Source organism: Diabrotica virgifera, chromosome 7 (genome assembly GCF_917563875.1).
Source record: "Diabrotica virgifera virgifera chromosome 7, PGI_DIABVI_V3a".
NCBI lineage: Eukaryota > Metazoa > Arthropoda > Insecta > Coleoptera > Chrysomelidae > Diabrotica > Diabrotica virgifera.
The window spans coordinates 14,283,616-14,299,476 of record NC_065449.1 but is presented as its reverse complement, the minus strand read 5'-3'; the positions used below and the strand labels follow the sequence as shown (position 1 = coordinate 14,299,476).

The window sequence follows — 15,861 nt, the reverse complement described above, 5'->3', positions numbered from 1 at the left end:
GTTAAAATCTTCGGAGTTCTAGAGCAATAATTGAAAAAAACACGATTTTCGGGCGCCATTTTGTTTATAAAAAAAGTAGCACACTATCTGAGGACTTTGCATACCTATATTATTAATATATATGATCTTATAATTCGATTCCAGCAATAAAATTGCTGGTAAATAACTTTTCCCAAAAATGGCCTATTCTCCGATAATTAATCAGCCCAGACTAATAGTGTATAGAAAGTAAGAAGTATTCTTAAAGTTTCTTTTATACTGCATTGTATTGATACCAGTAAGTGGCCTTGCCATGGTCCTCTATTATTTTGTAGGTAAATCGATTGCGTTTATTCTACTTCATTTGTTATTACTAGCAATTCCACTGTTTATCTATTTTGGATTCTATCTATCTGTATTTTAACATTAAAACATCTTAAAGTACCATATCTTTCGCGAACATTTTTTAAAATTTTTATCGTTATTGTGTTCACTATTCTATTAAAAAAACTATTTAAGTTAAAGATAGACTTGGCTATACAAATCCCAATTTAGTCTTATCACAATTTAATTAATTTTACTATATTTAATTTAGAAAATGTCGAAGATTCTTTAACCAATTATTTACATTTTTATATGTATCTCACTTGCTTCCACCATCGATATAGTCGTAAATTCCTGAAATATCATCCCTAGTTCACGAAAATCTTTCTGGAATTTTAAGTGTTAATTTTCTTAATAAGCGATCTCGATAACGTGGTCGATTTTGCTTCCAATATTCTTGCTTTAAAATATTTTCGCAGCAGTGCTCTTGCGAAATTAAAATAGTTGGTTAATAAGTAACATATTTTGATTAAAGTTGAATATGTTTGTGGCAAAAGAAGATAATGAGAAGATTTCGAAAATTATTAACTATATTATGTGTTATATAGGGTGTCCCAAAAGTAGCGGAACGGTCGAATATTTCTCGAACTAAACATCGGATCGAAAAACTGAAAAATACGTGTTCAATCGTTTTCAAAAATCTATCCAATGACATCAAAGATCAATCCTCACTACACCCCCTGGAGGTGGGGTGGGGGATAACTTTAAAATCTCAAATGGAAACCCCCAGTTTTTCTAACAAATTTGTATTCGGCAACTTTTATTCAAGACATTTTTTCAAACTGTGGATAGATGGCGCTATAATTGGGAAAACCATTTATCCTGATACCATAGGTAAATTATAGAAACGGTCTAATATCTCACGAAATACACTTCCAAATAAGAAACCAAAAAGCAGATTTTTAATCTTTTTTGAAAACCTATCGAATGACACCAAACATGACCCTCCAACCCACCCCCTGGAGGTGGGGTGGGGGGTAACTTTAAAATCTTAAATAGCAACCCCCACTTTTTATTGCAGATTCGGATTCGTCATAAAAAATTAAGCAACATTTATTGGAAACATTTTTTAAAATTTCTGATAGATGGCGCTAATAAATCGTATTTTTCCAATTAAAGCGCAATTAAATCTATTAACAGTTTTAAAAAATGTTTCGAATAAATGTTGCTTAATTTTTCATGACGAATCCGAATCTGTAATAAAAGGTGGGATTTAAGAATCTGTAATAAAATCTATTTAAGATTTTAAAGTTACCCCCCACCCCACTTCCAGGGGGTGGGTTGGTGGGTCACGTTTGGCGTTATTCGAAAGGTTTTCGAAAAAGATTAAAAATGTGTTTTTTAGTTTCTCATTTGGAAGTGTATTTCGTGAGATATTAGACCGTTTCTATAATTTACCAGGATATCAGGATAAATCGTTTTTCCCAATTATTATAGCGCCATCTATCCACAGATCGAAAAAATGTTTTGAATAAAAGTTGCTTACTTTTACGCAACTAATTAAAATATGCAAGAAAAACTGGGGGTTTCCATTTGAGATTTTAAAGTTAACCCCCCCCTACCCACCTCCAGGAGGTGTAGTGGGGGTTGGTGTTTGGTGTGATTGGATAGATTTTTGAAAATTATTGAACATGTATTTTTCATTTTTTCGATCCGATGTTTAGTTCGCGAAATATTCGACCGTTCCACTACTTTTGGGACACCTTGTATAAGCCTGCATACTACTTTAAATTAAAAATATAGTACGTGCACAAGAACTCCAAATAAAACAACAAGGCAAACAAACAGGAAAAAAAGAAGAATTCCTAGAAGAGTGAAAGAAATTTTAAAAATCCACCAAGAAAAAGTGTTCCTGTAGTTGGCTGTATACCATATATTACAAAAAACGACTAAAATCCTATATAAAAGTTATATTTGTTAAAATTCTATAAAAAGAGCTACATCACAGAACTAGTTTTCGATCGGATGACTGATCATCATCAGTGCTGACCTGAAATGCGTATAAACTAATAAGATAATGTTTTAAAATTTTGAGTGCGGTTTTAAGAAAGGTTATAGGTTATACTCACGCGATGCTGACATGCTAACCACCAAAATACAGAATTTTTTTTTGAAACGTTTATTCAACAATCTGTTAGTTATAAAAATTGTAACAATAAGCGTCTTTGGGATTTGAAGCAAAAAAATTGACGTTAGAGAGGTCAGTCTAATGACTGGACCTCTAGTATGAACAAACATGACATTCCGATAATATGCTACACACAAACATACATTTTACATTTACAAACAATATATAAACACAATTACGGTGAGTTATAAGACTTACTTATAAATAAGGTCCAGTGGATTTTTACGTTTTAGTCTGTGAGTTTGTTGACTATTATCAAGCAAGTTTATTGCCAGGGCATTTGGATAGCTTTCTAGGCGTTTTATGTACCGACCGAACACTGCACTGAACTATCACTTCACTGACCGTAGGTACTTCTATATCACAATAAATGTCTTTGTTTGACACGAACCATGGGGCGTCTGTTATAGAGCGTAACACTTTGGATTGTAATCTTTCCATTATGGATATGTTGGATTTTGCTGCTGTACCCCATAGCTGGATCCCATAGGTCCGGACCGGTTTGAGTATTGTATTGTATACCAACAGTTTGTTACGTATAGGCAACTTCGATGTTCTGCCCAGTATCCAATAATGTTTACGAAATTTTAAATTTAACTGTTGGCGCTTTTTCCATATATGTGTTCTCCATGTCAAAGTTTTGTCCAGGTGCATACCAAGGTATTTAACGCTTTCGGCTTGTGGAATTGCTTTGTTATTTATTTCTATATTAGGCGATATTTTGCGACATTTTGTAAATATGATATGTTGTGATTTTGATTCATTAATCTTTATTCGCCATTTCTTTGTCCACTTTTCAATGTTCCTAATATGCCTTTGAAGAGATTCGGTAGCTGTTGCGGGATTTTCATCTGTGACTAATATATCTGTGTCGTCTGCGAATATTGTAGTCGTTACATTTTCGTTTGTTGGTATGCCGTGTGTAAACATCAAATATAATACAGGACCCAGAACACTACCTTGAGGGACTCCAGATCGTATAGGGTAAATTTCTGATGTATCTGCTTCATGCTTGACACCAGCAATTCCTGTTCCTCCCAACCACATATACTTATTTTTCAGTCTGCTAACATTAATGCCCGCATTAAAGGCCTGTCTGTAAACTAGCATTGATACGTAGAAATAAAGCAAAAATAGAAAAAGACAAAAATAATACACAGCATACGGCAGAAAATATATAAAATGGCAAGAAGAGAAGGACGCAAGGAACTGCAAGGAGTAAAACAAGTTACTGTAGAGGTAAAGACGGTGTGTTTTTAGGAGAAACAACAGAAAAATTGAACAGATGGGCGGAGTATTTTGAAGAACGATTAAATGCGGAAAGCGGAATACCGGCAGAGATTTTTAAAGCAGGAGGAGAAAAGCTGCAAGAAAAAATTTTCCGACTAATATTAACAGTCTGGCAAAAAGAGGAAATGCCGCAAAAACTGAACAATACACTCATCTGTCTAATCTACAAAAAAGGTGATGAAACAAATTGCGAAAATTATAGAGAAATATCTCTATTAGAAATGGCCTATAAAATACTTGCAAAAATCATCCGAAATAGATTGCAGAAGGAAGTAAACAAGATCATTGGAGAATACCAAGGAGGTTTTAGACCAGGAAGATCAACAACAGATCAAATATGTTTATTAAAACTAATACAGAACAACAGCTACGAACAAAATTTGGGACTACACATGTTGTTCATTGATCTAAAACAGGCCTACCACGCAGTAGAGCGAGATATGCTATACGAAGCAATGAGATTTTTAGGTATTTCAGGAAAGCTGGTTAAATTAGTGAGAATGACGCTCAACAATACAGAAAACAGGGTAACAATGGAAGGAAATTTTTCAAAACAATTCACAGTGAATAAAGGACTGAAATAAAGGACCCTCTATCCACAGACTTATTTAACTTGGTACAGAACACATAGTAAGAAGGATAAAAATTAGTACAAGCGGTACCATATTTAACAGCAGTTTATAGCTTACGCTGATGATCTAGTCATCCTAAGAAGAACAAAGGAACACCTTCAAAAAATCTTCCAAAAGTTCAAAGCGGAAGCAAAAAGGTATGGATTAAGAATTAACCAAGGAAAAACACAATACATGGTCATGAAAGATATAAAGAAAGAGGATAACTATATAAAAATGAAAGGAGAAGGAGATGAATATAAATTTAAGGAAGTATCAGAATTCGAATTCCTGGGAGTAACTGTAACTAATACTGGAAGGGAAGAAAAAGAAATAGATAAAAGATTATTGAAGGGAAGTCGAGTTGTGGGTTCCTTAAACGCGATATTAAAAGTAAAAAATGTATCAAGAGACGCGAAAATCAGAATGTATGAAACGATAATACGACCCACAGTGTTAATTAATCAACAAGAGGAGAAAAAGATACAGATATGTACAAATATATACAGAAATGAAGAAGTAATGAGGATGTATGAGAGACCAAAAATAGCAACAAAAATACGAGCCCAAAGAGCTAGATGGCTGGTACATATTACTCGAATGCCAGGAAGTAGAAACGTCAAACGAATATTAAATGACAGAGCATTGGGAAAAAGGAGACGAGGGCGCCTAAGGAAGAGATGGTTAGAGGCTGCAGAGAGGGATTTAGAAGAAATCGGGGTGAAGGACTGGAGAAACAGTGCAGAGGACCGAAAAGAATGGAGAAATACTATCCAGAATTTAGAAGCCGTAGGCCTATAAGGCCTGTTAGCGCTGTTAGCTATAAAATAGCTTTTATCTAACCCTCCAACTTCTCCTCCAGTATTTCTTTGCTCTCCTCCAATAACAAGATATCATTAGCAAAGAGCATTGGCTCTTCTAAGGAGTCCCCTTCCTTACCGTCTCTGTCAGTATATACATAACAGGATTAAAACAGCAATAAACCAACCGTCACGGGAAATCTTTCGGTAAATTCAAAACAAGTCCTTACTTTGATGTCGTCATATATACTAAGTTTTCAATATAATAGCACAAAAAATAACATCAAAATATTACTCTACATCCCACCAGACTGAAAACAATGGGAACCTTCTCTGGTTACACCTCCGAGGCTTCTAAAATTTGCAAGCTATAACGGATGCTGAGACTAAAGAAGATGAGGGAATTTTACAATTTATAATTCACGTCCCATCTGCTCAGCGCGGTAAAGTTCCAACGATAATGGTTCCCTTCATACTCCAATCCGAGTCAACATGATTGGACAGGAGGTGTATCTAGAGAAGGATCCCATTGTTTTCAGTCTGGTGGGATGTAGAGTAATATTTTTAGTATTGTTTTATGTGCTATCAGATTGAGAACTTACGTCTTTTGCTCGTAATTGCCGCTAGGGCATCCCTGCAATTTCGTTCGTTGCAATCCGTAACTGCACGCCGGGGTTTGTCCTGGTTGGGTCAGAGAGAGCAGTTTATGTGCCTCCTGATGAGAGACTAATAAGTTTCGAAACCGGTAGAGGTGCTTGCTGCACTCTCTGATTGAACTAGAATATAGTGCGGCTATAGTTTCGTGTTGCAACGAAATTAAAAATGGTTATTCATTTTTGATTCTCATACATATCATTCACGAACCTTACAAATTTATCCCAAACTCGGATAAAGGATGAGGGTTTGAGTCAGGAAGGGCGTCCGGCAGTAAAAAAACCTTGCTTCAACAATGGAAAGAAGGAATATGAAATAAAGAAGCATATAATAGCTAAGTAGGCCGAGGAAGGCTCTAGAATCTAGAATAATGGACATTTAAAAAACTAGGATGATTTACGCCTACGAAGGAATTATACAAGAATGCTGCTTATCGCCTACTAAGTCCAAAATATTCTTAGCATAAGAAGTAATGACAAAATACAAAAAAGGACCTGCCATTCAACGAACATACTTAACGACAAATGAACTACAATAACGGATAGATTTTAAATAGTCACGTGAAAATATATACTAAAAGTATTTAAAAACTGTAAAGATGGATGGATTATGAAGCACTTAATTTAAAAAGATGGAGCAGGAATAGGCAACATATGACTTACCGGTTGATTAACGAACAAAAAGTTATTGGAGCTTAGTGTTATTGTAATACAGTTCAATGTTCAATGTGAGCGGCCGTGGAGTAATGGCATATTCGCTGGCCTCATACGCCAGTGCACGTGGGTTCGAGCCTTGTAAAAGATAAACCATTTTCATTTCCAATAATGACACGGGCCGGCTCACCGTGCCTCGGAGAGCACGTAAAGCCGTCGGTCCCCCTGGGCTAGTGTACATCGGCACTAGTTACTTGAAACAGGGTTAAAGATGTAAATGGCCCCGGAACTGTCCGAAAAGATCTTCTCGACAAAAATGCCATACGATATTATTTTTATTATTACAGTTTAATATTACCACTACATCTGAATAGAGTTAAAAGTAACAAAATAGTTTTTTGCTGAATGCAGATATACATCTTCCAATTCTGTTGTAGTCATAGGAACAACACATTATTTTCAGCAAATCTAATAAAAGTCAAAACGTTTATTGAACATTCTGATTTCAAACATCCTGAACTGTTTCATCAGAATGTGATTTTTCTGTCCGAACCTTGTTTGCCAAATATTTGTTCTTGCAGGATGGCTTGAAGGAGGGCATATCTGGATTCTTTTCACATAATGTATCTAACGTACTGTAGCTTTCGAGATTTGATAGTGGTCAGATTTTCTCGGTTCTTCTTCATTCTACTAAGAACCTTGAGTATTCTCCGATATAATTATCTCCCAAATTCTTCCAATATTCTACACATATCTTCATTAAGATCCACTACTCAATACCATAAAGACAGGGGACAATACCTCTGAAAAGGACAGAGAAAACGTAGAGTTGAACACAAAACAAAAAACTATTGTTGGGACATCTGAAAGAGCAATTGGATTATGAATGTCATAAACATATAAATGGACAGTGAAAAAAGGGTACAATATCAGGAACAACAATATAGAAGTATCATAAGAATTCTGTCAAGTTGGTCGATTAAAGAAAATATTATCAAATTTATTAATAATTTTTTATATAGGCGAAACTTAAAAGTTCAAATAGACAACTTTCTTTTAGACTCCAAAATTCAATTAAACGGTATTCCTCAAGGGTCTACTCTTAGTGTTGCACTTTTCCTTATTGCCATCAATGACATCGCTAAGTCACTTAGCCCATTAGTCAAAGCCCGTCTATTTGCTGATGATCTTGTTATATTCTGTCGTGGTAAAAATATATCAACAATGACGACCTATATACAGCAAGCCATTTACAAACTAGAGAACTGACCGAATACTACTGGATTAGAATTTTCACCCACTAAAACGAAAGCAACGATTTTCAGTAAAACTCCAAAGAAACACATAAATCCACCAAAACTCTACCTAAAAAATGTACCAATAAAATATTCAGAATCGATTAACTTCTTGGGAGTAAAACTTGATAGCCGACTATCTTGGCAAGACCACATCCACTCTCTCCGTTTGTCAGTTCAAAATGACCTTAATTTAATGAAAAATATCTCTCATAAACAATGGGGTGCCGATTTCCAAACTCTTATGACTGTATAAAAAACCCTAATTCTTCAAAAGTAGATTATGCTGCTGTTGCCTACAACTCAGCCAAAGGTGCACTGTTGAAAGTGCTAGACACAGTTCATAATTCAGCAATTAGAATTGCACTGGGAGCACACTACACAATCTCAGTTAAAGGTATGTATGTTGAATACATACCTCAACTCAGGAGAGAATACCTTAGCCTCATGTATGCCTCAAGAGTATCAACTAACCCACAGGTACCTGTTTATAAAACCACATTTATATTTATATAGATTTCTATCGACATTTAATAGTGGGAAAAGATTGGATCCTCCGTTTTATCATCGAGTGAGAGCAACGTTACAAAGCTTAGACACAATAATTCCACCCACTTACAATGTTATTAAAGTCAGCCAACACATGTCACCATGGACAATGCTCTCCCTGATTGTATCATTGTAATACAAACCTATCTGTATTCAAGAAATGTGACACACCAGCAAAAATCTTCAATCAGAAATTATTAGAGATATTAAATGGTTTTAATGATCACATCCATATTTTTACTGATGCATCCCGATCTGCAAATGGAGTAGGAGCGGCTTTCACAACAGATAACTATAACAGTTCCTACCAGCTCTCTCCCCAAACCTCCATATTTTCAGCTGAACTCTTTGCTATCATCCAGTCATTAACGTTTGTTAGCACACATGACATCAAATTCCCAATAATCATTAGCGATTCCCTAAGTGCATTAGCAGCCTTAAAGCAAGTATACCCCAAACATATTGTCCTGCTTTTAATTAAGGCTGAACTCTTGATATGCCAACAAAATCAAAGATTAGTTCACTCCCTCTGGGTACCTTCACTTCAATGATAAAGCTGACATATTAGCAAAAAATGCGATTAAAAATCCGTTAGCAGACATCATAACTACTTGCGTTCATACTGATATAAAGCAATATTTTAAGAACAAGATCATGACAAAATGGCAAACAAATTGGAACAAACCAAACTCTACTTTAAGAGCAATCAAACAAAGTGTATTGCCGTCGAAACATCCTACTAAGAGAAGAGACCAAGTGCTCATTTCCAGATTGCGACTTGGTCATACGAAGATCACCCACGACTTTATATTAAAGAAGGAAGCCCTTCCGATGTGTTATGTGTGTAATAGTGAACTAACAGTGCAACATATAATAATTATAGACTGTCCCCTCTATGTTATAGAACGACAACATCAACAGTTACCAAATACATTTGAATATTGTTTTAATATTTGAATATTATATCAATTTTTTACGTACTATTATAGGATTCATTAACCAAATTTAATATAAACTTTGAAATTTGATGTCAAAACAGTTCATGCTAATAACCCTTTGTGGTTGAAGCTAATTGTAAATAAAACAAAACAATATAGAAGTTGTAAATGAATCATAAAAATGGAATAAATCACAAAAACTTGCAAAGTAAACAGTCAAAAACAAAAATATATACCGATTACAAATGCCTACCCTGGAATATAGGTTTGTTTTTATAGAATATAGAAATGCCTAGGAAGAAGAAAATATAGGTTTATTTTTATATGTATTCGTGTACTTTATAATAGTGTTTTATTTTACAACTATGTATCAGTTATTTTAAAGTCCTGTTTATCCGCCTGACAAATTGTTTAAAAAAAATAAATTGAGAAAGCTAAAATTTGGTCCGCTTCAAAAAAAAAACAATTATCCTCAGCCCCAATTTCCAAACATTCGAGAGAGAAAATTGTGCATTCTCTTTGAAATCCCAGAAAACCGAAACATAAACAGAATCACCGAATAAAAAGCAAATGTTTTTCAACGATAATCCCCGACCAAACTTTATTTTTAAATTAAATGATATCAGAGTTTGCAGCTGGAGACTGATAGAAATGAAAAGGGTTAGACAAACAGTTTATTTTATGGGAGATTAACTTTTATATTCTGTTGACAGTTTTCCGGAACCCTGTGGCCGCTCTACCGCATCATATTCCCGCCTTTTTAGTCATGCGTGCAAACGAGAGGAGTTTTCCTTGAGATTTTCGCTGGTTTTCTTATTTATCCCGACGTTAAAATCTCCAAGATTAAGACGGAAATTGAAATTTCCATACTAAGAATTTTTGACAAATAGACGATTTAAAATTAATACATTTTTATACGGAACTTTCTTATACAGTGAGGACTGATCTACAGAAAATACTTTGCTACTAAAAAATATATTCATTGTAAAATAATCAGCAACATTACTTCTATTCGTCTTAGATCCTTTACAAAATTAACATACTTTTTAAAGTGTTCTCTTCTTAATTGCTCTGTTCTACTAGTGCGGTATTGCAAGTTTCATTTCTTACGAACTTTACTGTCTAGCTTCCTGTGAATATGCCACAAAATATCTATAGTTATAAGACTGTGTGTGTACCTGTGTGTAGTTAAACTCTTCTGTAACCAGAATATTTCTAGTGCCGTACTTTTTTACTTTGCATTGTCCAAGCATGATCATTCTAAGGGTTTGTTCACTACGAGGCGCCAAGCCTTACACCGATCAAATGTATCGTACCCATGTATCCAATACCAGGTATACTGTCGGCAAACGTACAACAAACACTGAGTAAATACGAAGGGGGACGACAACAATAGATACAAGGCAAGGATACAATCCATTGCTCTCCGTAGTGAAACGACCCTTAAGTGTGCGGTCAAGCATCGGGCACAGTTTATTGCCTTGATGTTCGCCTTACACAGGTTGTCCATCGTGCACAAAAACAGGTATTGATTGCAATGGAGCAGGTGGTTCATACCCTGATGTTGAGGTATAATTTTCATCGAGCTGGCCCCATCTTGCTCTGGTGGGCTTCATAGCGCCAGCGGCTACGCTTGATCTCATTTGGTTCAATGTTATTCATGTCCTTCAGTCCCATGTCCAGTTCAAGCCAGGCGGTGTGTTTGGTTGCGGAGGATACCGTGCTGGAAGTTCCTCAGGAATGACATTAAGATAACCTTTCCTGGATTTCAGCTGCAGGCTGGACATTTCTAGTGAAATGTTGTGGTTTATATATTGGTTAACATATCATTGGTTTTTCTTTTATTGCTTATTTCAAACCTAATTTTTACACCAACTATCCCAATTTTAGATTACTCGAAGTTTGTATCTAGTAATATACCCACTAAGGCATTGTGGTTGGATATTATATTGCTCTCTATTTTTCGTTACTTTCTATTTTTTCTAAAACATTGCCTTCTCCAAGCTCTCCGCACGGGTAATGTGGTCAAAAAAGTTTACTATCATTGTTGGAAAAACTGATATGTTTGGCTCTTTGACTGCTGAAGGTATTGGATGCATTTTTACTCAGCTCTATCCAACTAAAATTTATTTGGGTTAGATTCTCACTAAACCGGAAAATCAAAAAGCATTGCCAATGTTATCTCTTGCAAGATAAGGATAAGCCACAAACTAATAATTGATCTAACGCAACTACACTATATTTATTCTTGTCCTTACTTAGGTCCTCACTAGGTGTCGTCCTACATTCAAAAGTTGGTTATCATCATTATTATTTGGATTCTGCTTACTACTGCTCCGAAAAACTGATTAGATGGACAGTTCCACCATTCGATGAGATTGCCAAGCGAAGATATCCATCTTTTTAAAACGCTCGCTTGCTTTTAATTTCCCCTGTATAATAAGTTTAGTAGTTGGCGTTAAGATCCTCTGATTATGTTGCCAAGTTGTTGAATTTTCTGTATTTTTATTTCATTAACTAGTTGTGTAGAAGCAGCAGACATACAGATTCAACAAAAACAGATTAATTGGTCTGATGATACATTAAATTTTTTTTTCGCATTATTCATGGAAGAATAAATACTTGTAGATGAAATCCAGTTTGAATTCAAAAATGGTACCGGTGAGAACCACAAACGAAAAAGGGGAAGGCCACAGATGCGATGGTCGGATGACCTGAAGAAATACACTGGGTCAAATTGGATGCAAATTGCCCAAGATAGAGAGGCATGGAAGAAGGAAGAGGAGGCCTATATCCAAGGATGGATGTTTAGGGCTGATAGATAGATAGACCGGTGAGACACTTTTTGGTTTATATGTACTTCTCCAAAAATGCCGCGACCAACCTAAATGTGGCTTTTATTGATTACGAAAAGGCTTTCGATAGAGTATAACATGAAATGCTTTTGAACATATTAAGAACCAAAAGCATCTTTGTAGAGACCTACCTACCGATCATAGAAATCTTGCATTTGAAGTAGAAAGCAGTCATACGAGTCGATAGGCGATTAACCGACGAATATTACATTCAAAGAATGGTCAGACAGGGATCCATTATATCCCCGCTGTTAGTTAATATCTACATAAATATAATTTCCAAACAGGCAACAGGCTTTGCAAGATAAAGATGTTTTAGGAGCGAAAACAAATAATAAATTGAATAATAATAATCTCTAATAATACATTGACGATAATATTATCTTTGCGATAGTCTCCAGGGTCTGGAAGAGCGATTAGATTGTGGAAACATGGCAGGAAGGGAAATGGGTCTAAAAATTAATACTTCTAAGAGACAACTTATGATATTTAGTCGCCAACCTGACAAGAATGCTTCCCTGCAGATGGATCAACAAAACATTGAGAGAGTTACTCACTTTAAATATCTTGGATGCTACATTATAGATCAATTAGACAGCAGTAAAGAAATCAAATACATAATTGAAGCAGCTTGCACAAAGTTTCTGAAAATAAAATCATTCCCCTGTGACCACAGTTTAAACCTAAATTTATGTCAAAGAATGATCAAATGCTACCTATATTTGGTCAGTGTTGTTAAATAGCACAGAGACCCAGATTCTGAGTTGTATAGCCAAATACCTTGGAAAATTAGCTCATTGGATATTAAATTGATGACCAGCAGAAGACTGCAGATCATAAATGTAGCGTGTATCTTAAGAAGCAAGATGAATGACAACAGAACTAAAAAAAAAACAGCGGAAACATAAAGTGGTCTTAGTCTACAATGCCCAAAAGAGATTACAAGATACAAATATGGATATTGATCAATCAATGATATATATTAAAATTAGATAAAATCATTGTCAAATAGACTTGAAAAGAAGAATCTTGACAAGAAAAGAAGACAAATCTGAATATGTTCTTCGTATGAAGCGAAACAAAACCAAAATCTTGGAAGAATAGGTGAAAAATAGATGAAAACCAAAAGATGATATAGAAGGTTTATTCAGTGCAAAAATAGTAAAAAATGAGCTGAAAAAATTTAGGAAAGAAGTTTGATAATAAATACACATTTCGCGAAAAAGAAAGCAAACACAGCAAAAGCTAAAACAGAAGCTTGTAAAAATCTATGCGATACACCAAGGATGGTAAAACGAAGATATACAAAGTAGTAAAACATAGAATAAAGCAATTAAAAGACTTTAATTAATTTAAAGGTATTTTAGACGAAAATAATAAAATCCTAGCTCACGAGAATATGTAAAAAAGCGAGGGAAAAATTGAATTTCGCATAGAGTTAATAAAATAACAAACAAACGATTGGTCAAATTAATGATTCAAAAATTAGGATAGCTAAACCAATAATTGGACTTGAAGACATCCCTGGGAAAGTGTTGATAGCTTTGGAAGAGACAGAAACAGGTTTATTGGTCAACAGGTTTGTTTCATAGAATTATGAAAGCTGAACAAATTGCAGATGAACGAAGAAGTATTTTTTGCAAAAACGAAGGAAATCTTCGACAGTGATCAAAATAGAGGGTCACCAAACTACTTGGCAACACCATTATAATATAGGAAAAGAGTAATTGATAGACGGATACGTACGACAGATCAACATCAAATGCTCTTTTCACTAACAATTTGAGACCTTGAAATAAAAACTGCAATAATTAAGCAATAACTAAAGAGAAGCAAGGAAATCTCAAATAATATAATATAAAACTGATACAGATACTAATAAAGAAAATAAAAACCTAAAAAGAGCTATCAAAGAAACGTAAGGAAATTTCGTAGGAAGAAGACGAAGAGAAAGTCCTGCTACAAGATGGAAAATGTACGTAGGAAATGCTATGATAGATACACACCTAGAAGGTGGCTGGGAGAATAAAATGCTGTAGAGGACAAAAACGGCGAATTCATAATGGGAAATAGTCGAAGAAGAAGGAGGATAATTTTGGGTCGCTTAGTCAATTGTAATCTTCTAAACGACAAAACAAATAATCTGTAACACGAAACTGAGCTGTCAATGTATAGTAATCACAAATACATAAGAAAACTTTGGAAAATGGTATTGTAACACATAAAAATGGAACCATATATCATTGACTGAATAAAAAAATACCAAAATAACATTCAGCCGTTTTGAATCAAACGTATAAAGTACATGTTCTAATAGAAGCAATGATCCCTTACCTCGTCCACTTCTTCCCACAAACCTAAGATCATTAAACTTCGCAACTTGATTCTTCATAACAGCCGTACAGTTCCTCAACTCCGCACAATAATTCTCGTCATTCCCGGCTTTCACAGTCACCACAGTCCCATCTCCAATGTCCCCCAAAGCAACCACTTTGAATGCCACAGGAAGAGTCTTGTTGGACCTCCAATGAGGCGGTAGAACCGTACAAACAAACAATGGACTACCCGTCCGAATCAGCTCCCCGGGATGTTCACTCAAAAAGTCGTTTAATGTCCTTTCGGCGAGAATATCACTGGTCATTTTGGTGTAAGTGTCCTGTATCAAGCTAGTGTTTCCTTCTGGAGTGGAGGTGGTACCTCCAGTACCGGAAGGAGTGTTGGTTAGATGCATTGTTGAAGACGCGTTCCAATCACCGATCATCAGCAAACAGTAGATGGTATTGTCGATTTCATGGTGTTCTCGATTAACTTAATGTTCAATAAATCAACAGAATTTATCACAAAAGACACACAAATTGTGTTTTCTTAATTATTTACATAACAATTTTAATATTAGTTTTCATAAATTGGTAAACAAAAACGTCGAACATTATTTAAATTAACAGGAAGAACTTCGTAAGTTGCGAAACTTTTTTATAAGAGGGAATTTCTTATTTTAATGACACTATCTTGAAGTTTTGGAGTTTTGGTGCATGTCTTTTACAAGTTGTTTATGATGTTTTATAGTATTTTTAAACACTTTTTAACTGATTTCAAGAATGTAGATGATTTACAGAAAATGTTGTTGTTTGATGTTGTTGTGTTGATATTTATCGCGGAACACTAGTTGAAGTTGAAAATATTTTGCACAATAACGCCGAGTTTTGAAATTCCACATGTCGGTCAAAAAATGCATGCCACACGCTCTCGTCGGTGGTTGCCTAGCAACACATGTCAACACTTTTTCTGAATGAAAACTTTTTATAGGGGTGGGGAATCATCGGAATAACGCACACACATATTAGTACAGCAAGTCGATCAGGTGTGAGCAGGTTTTTTAAATTCCATTTACGCGCGCGAAAAAGGGGGTGGGTGGTAATGGTCGAGGCACTCTTTTGCGGCGTGTCTATTCTATCGAAAAGGATATGTTATTGGGATTGCTGGTTACCGCATCTGCCGACATTTAAACCAAAACTAAAGATTTAGCCGGTATGTTGTTGATTAACTAACAAAAACGGCGTGCATCGTACGTTCATTTCCAAAAATAACCAGCTATAAGTGGTTAGAGGAAGACAAGTAGCAGGAATGTTGTCTACTAAAGCAGTAGCTACAGCGCGTTTGATAACCCTTTACTTATCAGGGGAGAGTCGTACACCCACTGAATGAGAGCGAGAGAGACAGCGGAC

General features: G+C 35.2%; 1 protein-coding gene across 1 annotated transcript in view; it reads right to left on the bottom strand.

Moving 5' to 3' along the window:
• LOC126888826 (runt-related transcription factor 2) overlaps positions 1–15,383 on the bottom strand; it is a 132,748-nt gene extending 117,365 nt beyond the window's left edge. The window contains exon 1 of the mRNA XM_050657241.1: positions 14,471–15,383. Within this exon, the coding sequence (XP_050513198.1) occupies positions 14,471–14,897 (427 nt within the window). The 5' untranslated portion in view covers positions 14,898–15,383. The remainder of the gene's footprint in view (positions 1–14,470) is intronic.
• Between the last annotated feature and the right edge of the window lie 478 nt (positions 15,384–15,861).